The sequence below is a fragment of the Parus major genome, chromosome 3, assembly GCF_001522545.3.
Source record: "Parus major isolate Abel chromosome 3, Parus_major1.1, whole genome shotgun sequence".
NCBI lineage: Eukaryota > Metazoa > Chordata > Aves > Passeriformes > Paridae > Parus > Parus major.
The window spans coordinates 108,351,970-108,372,378 of record NC_031770.1 but is presented as its reverse complement, the minus strand read 5'-3'; the positions used below and the strand labels follow the sequence as shown (position 1 = coordinate 108,372,378).

General features: G+C 41.4%; 2 protein-coding genes across 2 annotated transcripts in view; both read left to right on the top strand.

Annotated features, from left to right (window-relative positions):
* Nucleotides 1–220: 220 nt before the first annotated feature.
* LOC107202491 (zinc finger protein 845-like) lies at nucleotides 221–6,545 on the top strand. Its single transcript, XM_033513105.1, has 3 exons — nucleotides 221–344; nucleotides 552–1,151; nucleotides 1,788–6,545. The coding sequence occupies exons 1-3, from the start codon at nucleotides 278–280 to the stop codon at nucleotides 4,433–4,435; spliced, it is 3,315 nt and encodes a 1,104-aa protein (XP_033368996.1). The 5' UTR covers nucleotides 221–277; the 3' UTR covers nucleotides 4,436–6,545.
* A 1,453-nt stretch (nucleotides 6,546–7,998) lies between these two features.
* CDC5L (cell division cycle 5 like) overlaps nucleotides 7,999–20,409 on the top strand; it is a 30,955-nt gene continuing 18,544 nt past the window's right edge. Inside the window, exons 1-10 of the mRNA XM_015622474.2 lie at nucleotides 7,999–8,288; nucleotides 11,187–11,290; nucleotides 12,115–12,276; nucleotides 13,121–13,248; nucleotides 14,081–14,180; nucleotides 14,264–14,482; nucleotides 15,595–15,739; nucleotides 15,863–16,051; nucleotides 17,409–17,557; nucleotides 19,196–19,358. Coding sequence (XP_015477960.1) covers nucleotides 8,244–8,288; nucleotides 11,187–11,290; nucleotides 12,115–12,276; nucleotides 13,121–13,248; nucleotides 14,081–14,180; nucleotides 14,264–14,482; nucleotides 15,595–15,739; nucleotides 15,863–16,051; nucleotides 17,409–17,557; nucleotides 19,196–19,358 — 1,404 coding nt within the window. The 5' untranslated portion in view covers nucleotides 7,999–8,243. The remainder of the gene's footprint in view (nucleotides 8,289–11,186; nucleotides 11,291–12,114; nucleotides 12,277–13,120; nucleotides 13,249–14,080; nucleotides 14,181–14,263; nucleotides 14,483–15,594; nucleotides 15,740–15,862; nucleotides 16,052–17,408; nucleotides 17,558–19,195; nucleotides 19,359–20,409) is intronic.

The following is a 20,409-nucleotide window of genomic DNA, read 5'->3' as shown; positions in this document are numbered from 1 at the left end:
CCGGGAATAGGTTTCACAGAGCATTCAAATAATTCCGCCCAAGGCTGGGGGCTCCCTGGCCCAGGCGGGTGATTAAACGGACTTTTAAAACCACCTAAGAGCACGTTTAAAACTGACTTTTAAGGCGTATTTGAAAGGCTCGGGTCCCGCCCCACACATTCCTCCCGCCGCGCCTCCGCCTCTCCCACAAATCAGGCGGCGCCAGCGGCGCTTCCCCCGCCCCTCTGCGCAGGCGGGCAGGGCCCGGGTTCGTGTCCCGTGGCGGCGCGGCCCGGAGATGAGGATGGAGGCGGGGGAGCTGCAGGAGGCCGCGGAGGGAATGGCGCAGCCGGCCGCAGACAGCGGTAAGTGCCGGCCGGCCGGCCGGGACAGGGACCCAGCGCGGCTCCTGTGGCACCGCGGAAAGTGGGGATGGCGGGGAGGGCCGAGTCGGCGGGGCCCGCCGGGACGGGCGCACTGGGCATGCGCACGGATTATGGTGGACGCGGTGTCGTCGGGGTGTTTTTGGGGGGTGGGGAAATTGCCATAATTGTGTTTGTTTGTCCTCGCAGAGCCCGAAGTGTTTGAGGCAGTGCTGCCAATCACCGTTCTTGTGCTGAGCGATGAGGATTTTCTCCAGGATGATAAGGACCAGGAAGTGCCCATCCCCGAGGTGGAGCAGGAGTTTAAATTAAACAACAGCCTTTGCATAAAAAATGAAGCGGAGCCTTCAAACGACAGTAGCAGTGTAGGCAATTGGGACGCGAACAAGATTGTCTCAAATGAAGATAATTGTATTACGTACTCTGAGAATAAATGGTTAGCTGAGAGTGTGTGTAACACATCAAAACTATCTTTAAGTGATGGATGTGGTGCAGACATGGATAAATACGGTCAAAATTGCATGTTACCTACATTGTCTTGCAAAACAGAGCTTCCAGAGATAGTAAAATACAGTGGTGGAGAAGATTGTGGTGATAATGATGGCTTTCAGAAGATTCCTCCTCTCCTCTCCTCTGCTGACGGTGACAGAGCTGACACTTTTGAGACATTGGTGGTGGTACCCAAACATGAAGAAGAACCTGTCAGTATTGCAGGGGTTCTTTTTGATGGCAGTCCAGAGAACCAACCAGAAATCTACAAGGAACTGGAGATAATTGTTAAAATGGAAGGTAATACATTAATAAGATTATTGCAAAAGCTTAAAAAATACAGCAAACCTCAAGTTTTTTGAAATTAAAAAAAAATCTATAGAAACATTATGAAGCCAATTCCTTTTAGAGTAAGCATTTCAAATTAGATTCTTAAATGCAGTAGAAAGAAAATACTGCCTGGAGTATTTTCATTTCTTTCTCAGACTCCTGCAAAAGGCTGTGAAACAACAAAAATTGGTACTTGGTCATTCTCCAATGATAAAAAGGGTGGCCTTTCATCAGGAAAATGTTCTCAAAATAAAAATGCAGAAAAAGCGTGATATTTGTGAGAACGGAACATTAGAAAAGTTTTGTGTCAGTAGTTTGATAGAAATTCTGGCATAAAGGTGTTGTGTTAAAAACTGGATGTGGTGTTCCTGTGAAATTCAGAGTCTAGAGTGAAAACAGAACAGAAGGTGGCTTTTAACTAGGAGCAATATTTAAATAGTGGGGTCTGAGAGGAGCATGAAGAGAGGCATTAAGGGAAAAAAATTGAAAGAGGGAAATAATATGGATACAGAAGTAATGAAGAGCAAAGCAAGTTGTTAGGCAATTTTGGATTATTACTATGAGTCTTTGTGATTGGATGAAATGTGACTTTATATTTCCATGTAGATCCTGATTCCTCAAAGAATGGAGATAATGAAATTGATTACATGAAAATAAGCAAATTTGAAGATGAAACTCTGAATTCTCTTTTGGAACATGGCTTGAAAGAAGAAGAGAAATTTACCTATAATTGTTCTGATCCATTTCTTAATGGATGTTCTCCTACTTTTGAGGAACATCTAGAGGATGTAGGGAAACCTGACATGAATGCTTCCACTTCTGCTGAATCAAATACCACCGGAGAGAATATTTACAAGACGTTACCACCATTCCCTGAGAGAAAATACCAACAACAAAAAGTTGTTTCTTCTCATGCAAGCCCAGAAGAGTTCCAGAGCAAGCAAGAAGGTTTAAAGTGGCTGAATGATAGTGTGACCATCACACCTCTTCCTAAAACATCTTGTTTTACAAAGGAGAATGAAAGATCAAGTTTCAAGTGCAGGTTTTGTAGTTCTGTGTATAAGTGCAGTGCACATCTGAAAAAACATATTTATTCAGCTCATAAAGATAAGAAAATACATAAATGCTGCTTTTGTAAAAAAACTTTTTTCTTTTCTTTCAATCTCAAGAATCACATTAAATTTCATAAGAAGATTGCTAGGTTGCAAAAGGCAAGAAAAAATAGAATTAGTGCTAGAAAAGGGAGGCAAAAAGGATCTGAAGATGGAGAATCTGAGACTAAGAAAAAAGAAAGTAAATACCATAAATTTTTCATTAAAATTGACAGGGACTTTACATCTCTGGATGTGCCAGTTAGATTTTCCTGCAGAATTTGCTTCTTTGCTTCATCAAATCCTAGGAGTTTTATTCATCACATGAAGGGACACAAGGAAAGACCACCTTACCAGTGCCCTCAGTGTGATTACTCCTGCAGCAGCTTGTCCTACCTGTTAAATCACATGTACTGGCATGCTGGCTATAAGCTCTACCAGTGCAGGTTCTGCACCTTTTTTTCACTGTATTTTGCAAGTATGGTGAGGCATAGCCATGTCCATACACGGGATAAACCATATTCCTGTGAGCTGTGCCAGGCAGCATTCACCAGCACCTCAGGGTTGGAGAGACACAGGAGGATACACACAGGGACAGAAACGTGCCAAGGACAGCAACCCGACTGCCTGAGTGGGAGAAAGAGAACTGAAAAACCTCCAAAGAATTACACATGTGAAGAATGTAACCTGGTGTTCTACACTAAAGGACATCTCAGCTTTCACAAGAGATTTCATGAACAATTAAAGGCTAATGGTCCTATGAGTCAGAGCAATAAGTACTGTAAAAGCAAAATACACAAAACTGATGGTGATTCTCAGGGCCACGTTTCTCACTCTCTTTTTGGTAGAGAAAATGATTGTCTGGGTAAGGGAATCATGGCTTCAGAAGTAGAGTTTGAGCAAGCAGATGGTGTGTGGGACAATGAAAAAATACGCCCTGGAAAGAAATTTGAAAACAGCCAAGGAAGCAACAGCCTGGGTGTTACTGGAAATAGGTCAGAAGTTCCTCAGACCTCTTACCAAATGGACACTGTCACTTACAAAGAGGAGCCTTTCTTCAAATCAGGGGCCTCTCTTTCACGAGTGCAAGAAGATGCTTCATTTCATAACTTTGTGGAAAACTTGGAGGATACATGTGCTTCCAGTTTAAATACATTCCAAACATATAGATGCCAGCACTGCAGTTATGTTACTGATGTTCCTAACAACTTCAGGCTGCACCTAAAGATACATACGGATGAAAGACCATTCGTGTGTAAAGAGTGCAATGAGGCATTTAAAACATCAAACCATTTGCAAAAACACAGCCTTCTTCATGTGAAAAATGGACAGGAGTTTGGAAGTTTCCACTTTGTAGAGAGGTGTTTGGAGAATCTTGAATTGCATCGTGAAATCAATGGAGGCACATACCCAGAAAGGGATGGTTTGGGTTTCTGCAGAGGCATAGACAGCTCCTTGCTTGGTTCAGAAGTCTGTGGAGTTCAGCAAGGTGTTCAGAGGGGCCCAGTAAATGATGTGCGAACACAAAGTCAACCACTGTTATATCAGTGTACAGAATGCAGCTACGCTACTGGCTTTTTGAACAACCTGGAACTCCACATCAGAACTCACACAGGTGAGAAGCCCTACAGCTGCAGCGTTTGTCAGAAGAAGTTCCGTACTTCCAGTCACCTGAAAAGGCACAGTCTCACCCATTTGACCATGGGCCATTTCAAGTGCATGGGCTGTGACTACTCAACCAGCAAATGGCTGTCCTTGAAGCAGCATCTGGCCTCACACACCGGGGAGGGCACTTCCTCTCCTGGCTGTCTCTACGAGCACAAGGAGCTGCCTGTCAAGACGTACAGGTGTGAAGAGTGTGGCTATTGCACAGCCCACAAAGGGAACCTGAAGCTCCACATGAGGATCCACACGGGGGAGAAGCCGTTCCAGTGCGGGCAGTGCTCCCTGGCTTTCCGCACCTCCAGCCACCTCAAACGCCACTTGCTGACTCACCTCAAGTTGCACTGCAGGAGGTGCAAGTATTCCACAACAGATAAACATGCTTTCCAAAAGCATATAAAAATGCACAAAAAGAAGTACAAGTGTGCAAAGTGTAATGTGGTCCTGCCCACCAGAAAAATTCTGGAGAAGCATAAGCAGCAGCACAATCCTGGAGTGTGAGGTTGAGAATTGGAAGTTGGCAATTGGTTTTAGACAGGTTTGAATGTCTTAAATTTCTTCATGGCTTTATGTTCCTTTTTTGTGTGCAGAGCAATGCCTGGTAGTGGATGCATCCAGCATTTTGTTTGATAGAGTGAAACTTGGGGTACTGATCTGCTGCAGGTGTTTCTGAGAACATCAGTCCTAGCACAGGCTGTGCTGAACATCTTGGAGACACTTTTTCATCCCTGAGTAACTGCTTCAGTAGAGGTCAGTTATTTTGGCCAGTGTTCATCTGTGTTTAAACAGCTATTCTGCACCACCTATTTTCTTGTAAACAATAGCAAGAAAAAAAAAATCTCTTTTGTAACTGAAAGAATGTCTAAAAGGAGGGAAGGAAGGGCATGTTATATTTTATAGTAATAACTTTTAATATAAAAATTACCAGTGTATTTGGAGGCTTAATGCTACCTCCCATCTGCTGAAAGTTGCCTCCTTTACTCCCAGGTGCTTTTGCAATACTTGTAAGAGGGGGGGAAAAAATAGTACCTCGCCACATTAGAGAAACAAAACATGTATGTCATCACTGGGTAACTGTGACATGAAAATGTTTTCCATGTGTCTGTATGTGTAAGATGTTTATTAAGCTGTTACCTTGTCTGCAGTTTTGGTAATTTTTTGAGTAGTCTGACAGAAATGCTAATGTCCAGAAACACATATTTCATGATACTGGGAATCTTTAATCTTCAGTTTTATGTGAATGTTCAGTGTTAATCTAGTATGAAATGCCTTACTTTTTCTCAGGTTGGTAGTTACTGTGTTGTTTATTTACTTCTGTTAATTTGAAAAGTTGCTGATAATTGTGAATGCTGTTTAGTTAAAATGAAAACCCTAGCAGTATCTGAACCTGTTAAATTTATTTTAAGAACTTTACTCTTAGTCTAAAATACTCCATGGTGTGTAAGAACCATTGTACTATGCAGCAGTTGGTGCAGGGCATGGTGAACCCAGATGATGCTGCTTCCAATTTATATTCAAATCTAGACAAATCTTTGGAGTTGTGCAGTGCCAGCAACTGTTGAGTGTGGTAAGTGGTTTTAGGATAACAGTGTGTTATCCTCTTACGTGAGGAAAGACAACAGCAAAGGACTAGTGCAAACTGTCCCAATGCTCAGTCCATGGAGCAGCAGAACAAACCTGTGGTTTAATTTAGAGAATGTAAATGTGGAACTCTGCTTTTTTTTTTTTTCTGCTCCTGGATGTGTGCCTTTCTGTGGAAATAGAGATAATAATGTCTTGTAGGCTTTCTGGTGACGTAGGAGACAGGCTGAGAAGGGCTGCCCAGAGAGGTAGTGGAGGTCCCCTCCTTCTTTCAGGTATTTAAAAGTCATCTGGATGTAATCCTGGACAGCTGGCTCTGGGTGGCCCTGCCTGAGCAGGGCCTTGTCTTCAAGAACTCTTGCAGCCATTCTGCGATTTGGAAGACAATTTTCCAATAATGGACTGAAACTCATGGACAGATGCACATTTTAAGGCCAGATCAGCAAAGATATTCAAGTGATCCAGTTCTTTGCAGCTTCAATAACATCAGACAAGTATCTGTGCCTGAACTGTGGTGGTTACAGATGAGTGATTTAGACCTTGGAACCACCTAATCCAGTTGTGAGAAAGAAGAATGTTATCCTGTATGAAGAAAGAAAAGAACTTCTTTCTTTTATATAAATATTTTAGAAAATATTTCTTAATATTCCTTGGAAATATTAATGGTTACTCAAGCTTGGATGAATTTTTACCTGCATTACATAACAATTCTGATAATTTATTTGAAAAGAACAGGTACAAAGAGAAAACCAAAATACTGATGGAATTGTAACCTTTATATCAGATGAGGCTAGGAAGGCTAAATCTGATAGAGCACAGTTGTTTAAAAGTATGCTTTACAACAATAATGAAGAGAGCCTGGTTTAGGGGGGTAAATTAACTGCAGTAAAGTTTTAAAGAGTTTGTAAATATAAGTTTCTTCAAGTTGTGAGAACAAGAAGGTATTTTCTGTTGGAGATTGATGATTTTCTAAAAATAATTAGTCCTAGTCTCTGCTTCTAACAAAAATAAATAGTTCAAGAATTCCTGACGTTGCTTTCTGTTCCTTATGCACTGCACTGGATTTTTGGGATTTCAGAGGTATTCTCAGTCTGCTAAGTCAGTGAAATTTAAAGGTTGAGGCATATTCAGTTTCAAATAAGACATGAACTGTTGTTGGGTTTTGGTTTTTTTTTGGTAGGTAGAAGTGTAATATTTTTTATTCCTGTAGTTTAAACAAAAATCAAATCTATAAAGTTTCCTATTTGAACCAAAATAGCTTAATTTTCTCCATGAAAATACCCTGAATTTGGACAAAACAGAAATGTAACAAGACAAACTGAGCAAAAGGCCTTTTTTACCTGCTGTACATCTGCTAATTAAATGAATATAAGTTAAACTGGAGGTGATGTAAATGAACAATAGTGAGTCAGACCTGGATGGTGTGGTGGTGCATCCTTCTGTTTGGGCCACATTGTGGTCTCAAAAGTGCTCCTTAGGGCTTGGTCTTGGCGAGCTGGGCCAAGCTCCTCTTGAGCTTATTCAAAACTCTGTCTGCTCCCAGGAACTTATGCTGGCTAAGGAACCCCCTGGGTTTTAACAGCCTTTGAGAACTTATTTTTCTTACCCAGCTGGAACAACATTTTTGGTTTTGAACTTTCAAAGAAAGTTACCAACCTGAATTGCAGCCAGTTATGAGCAAAGCCAAGTCTGTTCTGATTCTCTAAGCAGTGGTATTTGAGACCCTCTGAGCTCTCTGAACTGCAGTGGGCTGAGACCAGCACCTCCCTCTGAGTGGGGCCTCTCTGAGCCACACAGCTCCCAGGCTGGAGATACCTGGGGGGCCACAGCTGAGTGACAGTGACAGATCCTGAGCTGAGATCCCCAATCCTTGAGATTGAAGATCCTTGAGGTTCAACCCCCTTCACCTGTTGAGAGTGACATGAGTGCTTTCCTATGAAAATTTCCCAAGTTCGGGTATGTACCTTGTACACACTCCTTCAGTGTGTGTGTGAGTGTGAATATGCAAATGCACTGTCAATGTTGCTCTCTTGTAGAAACTTAGAATAGTTTTCCATTGGCACTTTAAAGATTATCTCATTCCACCCCCTGCCATGGGCAGGGACACTTTCCACGATCCTAGGCTGCTCCAAGCCCTGTCCAAAGTGGCCTCGGACACTTCCAGGGATGAGGCAGCCACAGCTACTCTGGGCAACCTGTGCCAGGGCCTCAGCACCCTCACAGGGAAGAGTTTATTCCACACATAAATGCACGGGGCTTTTTCCTGAAATTACCAAAACACCCTCTAAACGGAACACCGCGGAGATGTGATTATTCCTCTGTCCCTTTCCTACTTCATTTGCGTCCCTTGGGGAAATTTGAAGGGTTTAATCAATTCCCAGCTCCTTTCGGCGCCGGCCGGGCCCCTCCGCCGTGCGCTCCTCCGGCCGGCCGGTGGCGCTAGCGCAGAGCGCCGCGTCAGGACACGCGGGGCGGCTGCGCAGGCGCGGAGCGGCCGGACCCGCTTCCCTGGTGGAGCAGCGGCCTCACTTCCCTTGCAAAAACCACCGGCCCCGCTTCCCCCTTTTCTGGCAGAGCAGCCGGCCCCGCTTCCCTTCCCCTCGGCACCCTCCGCCGCTGAAGGCGACCGTGCGCGGTCTCGGCCGGCGCCGCTGACGCTAGCGGCGCTCCCGTCCTCTCTCCATTCTCTCGCTCCAGGGGTTCGTCCCCGCCTCTCTTTGCCGCCAAGATGCCGCGGATCATGATTAAAGGCGGCGTGTGGCGGAACACCGAGGTAAGACTCGGCGGGGTTTGAGCCCTCATCCCCCTCAAGGCCGGGGAGGTGGGGGGGAAAAGGGGCTCACTGGTGCGCAGGCGCGGTAGGGGTGGAGGTGGGTGTCGCGGTGCGCCTGCGCGGGGGGTTCAGTTTTTTGGGGGTATCCCGGGGCAGGTTCGGGTCTGCTGGAATCCTGTGCCGGGACATCAGAGGGTTTGGGCTCTGCAGGAGTGCAGGGAAGGGCAACGCAGCTGGGGAACAGTCTGGAGCACAGCTCTGATGAGGAGCGGCAGAAGGAGCTGGGGGGGGGTCTCAGCCTGGAGAAAAGGAGGCTCAGGGGGGGCCCTTCTGGCTCTGCACAACTCCCTGACAGGAGGGTGGAACCACGTGGGGGCCGGGCTCTGCTCCCAGGCAACAAGCGACAGGACAAGAGGACATGGCCTCAGACTGCAGCAGGAGAGGTTTAGATTGGACATTAGAAAGAATTTTTTCACAGCAAAGGACGATTAAGTAAAGTGGTGGAGTCGCTGTCCCTGTAGGTGTTTAAGGAAAGACTGGATGTGGCACTGATTGCCATGGTCTCATTGACATAGTGGTGATCAGACGTAGATTAAACTCAGTTAGTTTAAAGACCACTGAGAGGCCTTTTCCAACCTAACTGATTCTGTGATTCCTTGGCTCACTGTTGGGCTGCATTCCCCAGCAACCTGTGCCTGTGCCATCTTCTGCTGCCTCATTGGGCAAAGGTCACACTGGTGTTGTTTTTCCCTCAGGCTGCAGGTTGGGAAGCTCAGCCACATGTGTGTGTGTCCTGCCCCAGAGGAACTGTTCCCACTGCTGCTGGAGTGGAAGCATGTGCTGTGCTTGGAGATGTCCCTCTCACAGGCTAGAGTGTGACTTGTACTTCATAGGCAGCTCTCTTATGCTCTAGGGGAATGAGGCAGCAGGAACCTCTTGCCCTTGAAGATATTTCCAAATGTGGAAATGGAAAAGGCAGAGGCATAGAATTTTTAGGCTTGGAAAAACCTAGTCCAGACATCAGTCCAGCATCACCACCATAGTCACCATTTAACCTGTCCATTAGTGTCACCTCTACATGGTTTTTTTATCACTTCCAGGAATGGTGACTTCACTACCACCCTGGGCAGCTGTTCCAATGCTTTACAACCCTTTCCATGGAAAAAAAATCCAAATAATGTAAACCTCTGGTGTAACTTCAGTCTGTTTCTTGTTTATGTGTGTGGGCTCTTCATCTGCAGCCCAAGAATTCTGTATACAGAAATTATTGTTCCAAAAAAGGACGATCTCCTCCAGTTTTGCCATCACAAGCTTTCAGAACCGCAAGTGATCATGAAAAAGAAATTAATAACATGAGAAATGAAGGATGTCAGTTTTATTAGATGCATATTTGAAGCAAAAGGATGTACCTGGCACTGTAAAATACTGAATGCTGTCACTGCATACTGTGAACACCAGGCATGCATGTTGTTCCAGGAAAGAGTGAGGAAAAAGTAAGAGAAGATAAAATGTGCTGTGTGTGCTTTTAAGCACTTATGATATGTCAGTGATGTGCCAGGAAGCAGCTAAATTTGGGGTCACCAGAAGACAGGAAAACTCAGGTTATGTTCATCCCATTCTTGGAGTCTTCCGTACTTGATGAATTTTGGTGACTGTTGAAGAGAAAGAGCAGTGCATTAAATAAAATCGCAGAATATCCTGGGTGGAAAGGGACCCACAAGGACCATCGAGTCCAACTCCTGCACAGAACACCCCCAAGAATCCCACCCTGTACCTGAGAGCATTGTCCAAATGCTGCTTGAACTCTGGCAGGCCCTTGGGAGCCTGTTCCAATGGCCAAATACATCCCTAATTCACCAGGCTTTGTGTACCAGAGATAAAATAGGTGTTGAGTTTCTTTTATTAACATTTTGATTACACATACAACATTAAAAACAGAGAAGGTGGAATCAGGTGATACCAGGTCATGCATGAAATGACTAATTGCTTGCAAAAAAAAAACAACAGGTTGTTAATGTCACGAATACAGCTCCTGTGTGCTGCAGAGCAGCAAGTAAGTTAAAAAAAAACAAACAAAAGAGGATTTATTATTTATTTCGGAACACTAATTAAAGGAATTGTTGCCTGTAGCAGCTCAAACCAGATCAAGAGTTGGTCATAACCTCAAAGTTAAAGTTGTTCTCTGGGAGGTGTCAGTGGAGACAGTGTCAGAACACTCACTGGGTACGGGAGAGGGACATCTGTTTGACAGGGCTGCAGGAATAGCTTTAATATATTTAAAATACCACTTTCTCTGAATAAAGCAGAACTAATGAACCCATCTACTGAGGAAGGGAGAGAGGGATTGATGGATGGGATAGATTGACAGACAATTGATAATGCTTCTGGCTTTTGATCAAATGCAATGCACACTTCGTTGTACCTGGCTCCCAAGCTGAATATTACATTTTTTATTCCAATTGTATTAAAATGTGAAGAATAGAGAATTTCATGGTGTTATTTAAAATAAGGGAGTTAGAGATATCTGCCAATTCTACTTTTTTTTCCAATTGTGATGTAATTACCAGACAAACCCCTGCTGCTGTCCTTCAGGGAAGACATACAGAGCCTTTAAATACTAGTGCATGAGAGAGCATTGAAAATTTTCAGTTGGGAAGTTCTGTTGGATATATGAAGTTTGGAACAATAATCATGTGTCTTTTTCATTTAATCTTTATGGATTCCATTGGTCTTTGAAAGACAAATCCTCATTTTTCTTGAGAATAAAATAGAACAGAAGTAGCAGTGTTATGCTGTATCCTCTGGGCCAGCCTATGAAATTTACCATGTTCTCCTTTCTTTGAGCTCAGACTTTCTGTTTTGCAGTCCATAAGGATATTTATTTATGTTTTTTTAAAGGATGAAATTCTGAAAGCAGCTGTTATGAAATATGGCAAAAACCAGTGGTCTCGAATTGCCTCGTTATTGCACAGGAAATCAGCAAAGCAGTGCAAAGCCAGATGGTAAGTGAGAGGTGCTGTGCCTGGGAATATGACCTTCATAATTAGTGGAAATTTAGGAAAAAATCTTACCACAGATTAATTTATGTCCACAGAGCAACAACAGTTTTAACACTGTTTGATTTGATCATGGAAATTTCAAATTCTTACTGCTGGAAATAGTTGAACAAAAGTAGCCAGATGTTCTGTTTGCCAGTGACTGCAGTGTTAGCAAATGCAGGATCACTTTAAATTATAAACATTAGTTTTTCCCTTTATTTAAACATGTTTTAATTGGTGGATATTGCCAAAGAAGTAAAATTGTAAGATACTAATCTCTCTTACATATGATTTTCTAATTTCATGTAATGGGAGTTTGGCTTGAGAGTAAAAGTTTAGAAATTGCACTGTGAAATTTAATATTTTATAAAAGATAGGAGCTTTAAACTTATGCAAATACTGATGCAGTATGAATGTATTTGAGAATCAGACTTAGTTTCTCAAGTACTGAACTGCACATATTTAATAGAATACTTTTTGTGGATATAACAGTACTGGCACAGTTAGGGATTAGTAAGATGATTGTTGAAGTCTCCAGAGCAAATAATTCTACCATTTCTCTATCTTTGATAGTTTCAATTTTTACTTTCCTTTTTTAGGATTAATTCTGTCACTATTTACCTTGCCAGAATAGAGATTGGAAAAGGAAAAAGAAGCAGTATCTGTGTGAAAAGTGCTGGATAAATAATGCATTTTAAAGCTCAAATGCATATGTCATGAAAACACTCTTGAAGACAAATCAGTGGATAACTCGGATCTGTCATCCTTAATTTTTTCCCTTACTACAGGTACGAATGGCTGGACCCGAGCATCAAAAAGACAGAGTGGTCTCGGGAGGAGGAGGAGAAACTGTTGCACCTGGCCAAGCTGATGCCAACCCAGTGGAGAACCATTGCCCCCATCATTGGGAGAACTGCTGCACAGTGCTTGGAACACTATGAATTTCTGCTGTGAGTTTCTGCTTGCCTAGAGGAAAATCTAACCAGGAATACTCAAAAAATCTGTGGAGTTGTAGCAATGTGTCATTCCCTTCTCCCCTGGTGGTAAATTAGAGTGGTTTCAAGTTGACTGAGTCCTTCTGTAAGCTAATCTTTAAAAACTGTTTTCAGTCACTTGTGTCTAGCTTGAAATGAGCTCCTGGAACCTGGAGAGCAGCTTGAATAGAGACAGATGTATCTCTTCTTGCTCCTGGTCATTCTGGCTAAGGGACTGTCAAGATTTATGCTTTTATTAGGCTGTTTGGGCATTTTTTGAGTGGCTGATCAGCAGGAGTGGGTATGTGAGAAAGAAAAGAGACAAAACACGTGATGAAATGGCTGAATGTGTAGATACCATCTCTCTGCTACAAAGAGTTTCTTTAGGCCAGGAGAGGAGAAAGAATGTGCTGTTTTCCCTTGTGAGCTTTCTTAATTCTGTTGCTATTGGTTGAGTAGAAAAAACATAATAGAAAACCTGATTTTGTAATTTTGTCACACTGTTTGAATTCTTGTTTGTATTGTTAAAGATTACCTGAGGAGATTTTTTTACTACTAGCTGTATCAGTATTGTATTTTATGTAATATTTTATTGTTGTAATGTAATACTGCGTTGGTTTCTTTCTCTTATCTTGTTTAAGATTATGGAACTGTACCACACTTTTGAATTGTATAACAGATTTAATGTATTGTACATTACATTACAGTAGAGTACAAGGTTACTGCTTTATGATCAGTCTTTGGAGACATTTAAGAGATGGTTATTATGAGTCTGGGGGAAAACAAAAAGCTGGTGGTGACATCTGTAATATGTTTTTAGGGACAAAGCTGCTCAGAGAGACAATGAGGAGGAAACTGCTGATGATCCTCGGAAACTGAAACCTGGAGAAATAGATCCAAATCCAGAAACAAAACCTGCCAGGCCAGATCCCATTGATATGGATGAAGGTGAGTTAGGAATATGTTTACCATTTTTGACAGAAATATGATCTGCTAATTTTTCCATTTCCACAGATAGTGTACCTTGGTTTTCTTCTTTTCTTCCACCACCACCTAGTCTTTAACTTACTTACTAATTTTGTCTTATTTCTGTGTCTGGCCAGTCAGTTACACTTTTCCAGTTTTCCTTTTCTCGGTGTGTTTTTTGTCTCCTTATTTATCACCTTCATCTGTTACCATGACTGGCAGTTCTTTGCTTTGGCAACTTCTCTGCTTGTTTGCATTCTGTATCTTCATCATTTTCCATCAGCTTACACCTCTCAAATGAATCCATGCTGAAGCACAGAAGGACTGCCTGATTTTTTATTTTTTTTTTCCCTTTCACAAAGCAGTATTGTGGACTGAAAAATGAACATTTTAAAATTCCATTAATGTGGAACCGTTGGTGTTTTCAAACAGTCACAGGTTCACAAAAACAGTGCTCTCAGCTCTGGAAGTAAATGCAATTAAAAAGTTCTCAATATAATACTCTCAGATAAAGATGTAAATGAAGTTTACTTCCATTAATGTGGTCAGTTTACGTCTTTATGTAAATATTTTGATTTGGTGGTAATACTTATTGATACTGTTTTCACCATTAGGCTTTTTTTCTAAAACCCTTCATTTCACCTGGCCAGTGATTCAGTAAATACATTGGGACAACCTGGCGATTAGGGGTGGCACAGAATGCCTGTGATTGATTCAGCTTTTAAAGATGGTTTTCTGATCTTAAAGTCATGTTTTTCCTGACTCTCATCTTTCAAGTGCAGATTCACTGCTGTATTTATCTGTACTGTTGTAGATGAGCTTGAAATGCTGTCTGAGGCTCGAGCGCGTCTGGCGAATACACAGGGAAAGAAGGCCAAGAGGAAAGCCAGGGAGAAGCAGCTGGAAGAAGCTCGGTAAACTTGCATATGGCTTCATATCCTGAGACTGCTTTTCTGTACTCTACACTTTAAATCATGTGGTGTTACTCTTTCTTTAGACGTCTTGCTGCTCTCCAGAAACGACGAGAACTTCGGGCTGCTGGAATTGAGATCCAGAAGAAAAGAAAAAAGAAGAGAGGTGTGGATTACAATGCAGAAATTCCATTTGAAAAGAAGCCTGCTCCTGGTTTTTATGATACATCAGAAGAAAATTATCAGTCCCTGGATGCAGATTTCAGGAGACTGCGTCAGCAAGACCTGGATGGAGAGTTAAGATCGTAAGTGTGTGCTGTAATAAGGAGGGAACAGCGTATTTGAAAAAAAAGCAACCCATATATATCTGTGTTAAGTCTTGAAAACATAGTGGGGAATATATTTCCATGGAACAGATACAAGTGTAAGTGGCCTCTGCCTTTTCAGTGGTTTTGTCTTTCCAAAAGGTATGGTTTACTTACTGTCTATGATCACTTTTATTCTTTCCTCTAGTTCACCTTTTATCTATCAGAATAAAGTTTCTCACACATGTTCTTGCTCTTTAAATCAAAATGTTAATTTTTTAAGGTTGGTTTTCTTAGCAGTTCATTTGCTTGTGTATTTAGTGTCCTTTAAGTAGTGATCTTATTAAGATTGGCTATAGGAGTAGATTTGGAGTATTACTCTTGATGGAGTTGTTCTTAAGTAGATGTCCTTAAATGCTTGATTTCTCCCTATCCCCCATAAAAATCCACAAAAGTGTAGTTGAGAAGTTAAATGCCACTCTTTGCACATATTTAATTGTACAGTTGCATTTCACACTACTTCTGCCAAAACTGCTTTTTACTGAGAGGGTCCAGTGCCATGTACAGTTTGGTTTATTAACTCCTGTGGTGTTACTAAATCATTTTTCTGCATAGCACTCCATTCAAAGGGTCAGGCAGGAGCTTCAGACTGAAGCTTATGATTTTACTGACTGCCTCCATTGCTGTTTGAAAGAAATGCCATTTTTATTAAGAACTGAAGAGAAATTGGTTCCCACTTTCCATAAAAGAAAATGTTCATCTTCCCTTAGCAGCTGCTGGAGAAAAAGGGACTCTTCACATTCCCATATTTTTACTATCTAAATTCTTGGCCTGACATTTTTTTATTGATCCAGTGACCATGTTGATTATAGTTATTCAGCCTAAAACTAAATCTGTTGGCTAATTGCATAATTTAAAAGCATTACACTGCCCTATGGTAGGTTCTGCTGCAAGATCTGCAGATCACATCTAATCACCCACTCTTCCTGCAGTGTTTTATTTCAGCATATCCAGTATTTGATAAGGGTATGGCCTTTTTGCTCTTGGCTTGTTTGCTTTGCTTTGTAGCTGCTCTTTGTGTTCTGAAATGATTCTGTTTTCCATAATAACAGTGAGAGGGAAGGAAGAGAGCGCAAAAAGGACAAGCAGCACATGAAACGGAAAAAAGAGTCAGACTTGCCCTCAGCTATTCTGCAGACCAGTGGAGTGTCAGAATTTACCAAGAAAAGGAGTAAACTGGTGCTTCCAGCTCCTCAGGTGAGGTGTTTCCTGATAACAAATGACTTGCAAGGCAAATACCAAACAGTGTTTTCTGTTTTATTGAGTGGATCTCATAGTTATATTGTATCTTAATGTGCCTTGGGATTTTCTCTTTCAAAGATATCTGATACAGAACTTGAAGAAGTTGTAAAAGTTGGACAGGCAAGTGAGATTGCACGGCAGACTGCTGAGGAATCTGGAATCACAAACTCAGCTTCCAGCACTCTTCTCTCTGAATACAATGTAACCAACAACAGCATTGCTCTAAGGACTCCCAAAACTCCAGCAGCCCAGGACAGGATCCTGCAGGTAGAGTATAAATGTGCAGGATGGGTTTTAAGTTTTGGAGCAGGAGTCAGCTGAGTAGAAGGTGGAAGTACCAAAGAAACACTCCAGAGATTATGTGCAGTATTGGGATTTGAAACAATCCCAGTCTTCAGGGGACACACTGAAGGGCATAGAAGCAGATCTGCTTCTATTTGATCAATTGTCACTATGTTTCAAAACATTCTGATTCTTTTTCTTTTAGTCATGTATTGTGTGAGGCTTTTAACCCTTCTCCTGGTATCTTGCATAATTTTCACTTTCCTTGTGTTGAAGATGTATGAGTTCATCTTCTTAAAAAAGTATATTTTATGCATGTTGCCCAACTTTTATTTCAATTAACAAGTAGTGATTAACTGCAACAATTCAAGAATATTTTCATAGCACTTTATTGGCTTAAAACATAGGTTAGCCAAAACCTTCCTTTGCAACCTCTGATTGTCTGGATTTTTCAAATACTGGTAATGTTAAGTAACATTTTCTTGATTATGTGGAAATGGATAAATTAAGTCAGTGCAACTAGTGGGTAGGACAAAACAAGACCCCAAAAATGCCCCTCCAAAACAAAAACCCCTCTGAGCTGACAATGAGCTGTATTTCAGCAGTTCTATGATAGCAGAAAAGAGAAAGTTCCTGGCTCTGCAGGTCATGACCTAAATCTGTGCAATGTTTGCATCAACAGTCAGGCTCACCTTCAAATGGAGTACTCTGACATTATAAATGTCACAGTGTTATGCATATCCAGAGTTCTCTCAGTGGATTAGTGGATTAGGTATATTCTGGGAATGCATTTGCTATTTGCAGTAGTATAATTAGCTCATTTTCAGAGAGACTTAATTCTTCGCTGTAATAAGGAAAAATGAAATAAAAAAGGGAGTTATTCATAAAAGCCCAAATTGAGTCATGGACCAGAAATCTGAATAGTGACCATCTCTTTTGGAACATTCTCTTTGAAGTGCAGTTTGGATTAAGTTGATTGAATTCAGATTTCAGAGTTCAAGTGTGCTCTTCCCTCTTAAAATCAGGATTCTTAGGATTACTTGAATGTTCAGTAACAAATCTTGGAGTCTGGCAAACTGAAGGAAGCTGAAACAGTAAGTAACCCCCTCATTCTGCAACTCCAGTTTATAACATATTTTACTGGAAATGAAGTTCAAATGCCTCTCAGTGGAACAGTAGGGTTTATAAATACCAGTGTACAAGTGTTAAAGCTAAGAAATTGTAAACGTTTTCCACAAACTGATACTCAAATAACTCTTCAGCTGTTCTTGCTGCTGCTGAATCTGCTAAACGTGACTGTGAATGTCTTGGTGAAGAATTGTTTGTGTTGTCTGTTACACAGGAGGCCCAGAATCTGATGGCTCTCACAAATGTGGATACTCCTCTGAAAGGAGGTCTTAATACTCCCTTGCATGAAAGTGACTTTTCAGGGGTAACACCACAGAAACAGGTTGTTCAGACTCCAAATACTGTGCTTTCCACACCTTTCAGGTAAACAGACTCCTTTTGTGATGGGTGCCTGGGTGGGCATGTCTGTTTGGAGGTGGGTGGACAGAGCAGATTTTAATGTGTAAAGTACTACCATGATTAGAGCTTCAAAAGAAATTTTAACTGCATTTTATTTCAAGCCCTTGTACAAATTTCTCCTTCTTTGTGTTTTTAGAAAGCTCAGCCATGTCCTCTTCATCTATGTGCATACACTGTATGGCTCACTGGAATTTTGATCCAAATTGTGGCCTTCTGTGGTGTGGATCAGTATAAATTATTCTGGAGTAATGCAGGAGTATAAATAGTAAGCTGGAGTGTCATTCTGTATGTGAATTCTGGCCTTTCCAAAGTATTACCTTGGAGTCAAAGATGTGGGAGGTCCCTTAGCCAAACCCACACTGAATTTTTGAAAAGCTGGAGTAAATATTTTATAAGCCATATATATCCAAAATAAAATATTTCTTATATTGCCAATCTAAATAGTACGGAATTGCTGGTTTAACTCTTACAGTGTACAAATAAATACCTCACAAATGCCAAATACCATACAGCTAAAACATGTTATAATTGGTACATTTTGTGTGTCAGGTTTTTCCACTTAGGTTCTAATTTTACTTGCATCGTGTTAGTAGGAAAAGTGGAGAATAAAATAAAAAGGACCTTTATGGCAGCATTTCCAAAGCAGCTTTATTTTGTTTAGAAGCTGTGTTTAAAAGCCCTGATCTTTTTAATTATAAGAGCAGCTCCAGCAATGAGTGCTTTTTTTGAATATCTATTGGTGTCAGTGTGGTGCAGAATGAATGTAGAATTTGACCTGGACTGATCTGGGTGTCATTTGGGTTATTTTATATTTTAAAAGCAGAGATACTCTTAATTTTCTTTGAGATTTTTTTTGTGGTGTTTTTTTATTTTTAGCTTCTGAAGTTCAGATTTGTACATGTAAATATAGTCCCTGTGGGTCAACTTGGCTTGCTTGCGGAAGTCCACTGTCAGTGGGAAAATGCAAGACCCTGAGCAGAGGGGAAAAATAAGAAATCCGTGAAGTAGCCCCTCATTCATGGGGTCATTGGGATAGTGAACAATATTCCTTCCCAATCTAGAGGAGAAGCAATTGGGGGCAACAAAATCTAAGACTTAATCTATGTTACCTAACCATAGATGATTAGAAGTAATTATTATAATGTAATTATTCCTTCAATAGTCAGTGAAAGCAAAGAGACATTGTCAGGATGATCCATTCAACTGCAGTGTGGGACAGCTGTTGGGCCAGATGATTTTGGAGTGAATGCCTTGCCCAGGTGGTGGGGAAATCAGAGCTTATGAATCAGTCCTGATTACTGTATCCCAGAATAATGCCTGGTGACTTGATAAGCTCTTCTCTCAAAAGCAGCAGTGGGAGTTTGTGTTCATGGAGTTCCTGAAGTTTCTCTTGTCAGCTTGACAGGACCTTGGTTACATCTTGACAGGCTTAAACGATTTGTTCTTAGTATTCTTCTAATTGCACTTTACAGTTTCACTGCCTTCCAAAAAACAACTCTAGATTGAATGTATAGACTGTGTTTATGTAACTTTTCCCAACATTCAGACTTCTGTAAGTAGAACTCTTCAGTAAAAATCTAATGACTAACTACACTTCACTAGAACACCCTCTCAGGGGTCAGAGAGTTTAACTCCTCGAGGAGGACTGACTCCCAAACCTGCACTTGGCACAACTCCTGGGAGAACTCCCCTGCGGGATAAACTGAACATCAACCCAGAAGAGGGAATGGCAGATTACAGTGACCCATCCTATGCAAAACAAATGGTAAGTAGTACTTGAGAAGTGGAAATCAGTGCTCTATTAATTTTCAGGTTTTTAGCTCTCATCTGTTGAAAATAATTTTATTTTATAATAAATGTTATTTCTTCCACCTGTCTATAGGTCTGTCCTCATCACATAATAAAATACAGTCTTTATTTAAAAGAGCAGAAATCTTGCTGTTTAGAATGGCTTTCAGTGTGCTCAGTAAACACACTCTAAAACTGTTTGTTGGAGAAGACATAGTTAAGTTTCCATCCTATTTCTGTCTTTGAAACTGAGCGGGAAATGCATCTTGAGCAAAGACTCATTTTTCTTGCAATCCTACACAATCCTCAAATTCCTCGTCATCTTGGCTTCCTGATTTACCTACAGGACCTTTTCATCAGTATGTCTTGTTGACAACACTGAGCTAAAGGAGTTTAATTCTTGCCATTAGGAGCGCTGAGGTTTGAGATGTTCAGAAATCTGAGTCCCATCCAGACTCTTTCATCACCTTTGGCAACAGATGTTTCCATTCTTGGAGATTCAGCCAGATGGACCCTGCCAATTAGACATGGTGTAAAAGGGCATACATCTAATAGGTAGCACCTTGGGAACTCCTTTTATGTGGCTGATTCTGCAGCCTCTACTGTGGCTTTGGATATCTCACACCTGAGCTATTGACAGTTTTCTTTTTGGCCTGGCTAAGATATCCAATCCCAAGTGTTTGGCATGTTCTCACAAAAATAACTCTTCAAGTTCAAAATTCAAGCTCCTCTTAGCTTGAAGGAGAAGGCTTATTTGATGTACTTATGCTTTGGTTCTGTCTTAGCCTTATTATAGTAAAAATACTTTTTACTGCTAGAAGGGAAACTGAGGTTTCCAAACTCCTGGTGGACTCTGCTGGTTTCCAGATATGGTGCTTTCTGGCTCTGCAGCAGACTGAGGTGTCCAGGGAATAATTAATGTGTTGTTCTGTCTGTTAATGCAGATGAATGGAGTCTGATTGTGTTGCACTCAGGGTATTACACTGCATTCAGGGTATGAATCCAGAAGCATCACATCTCACTGCTCT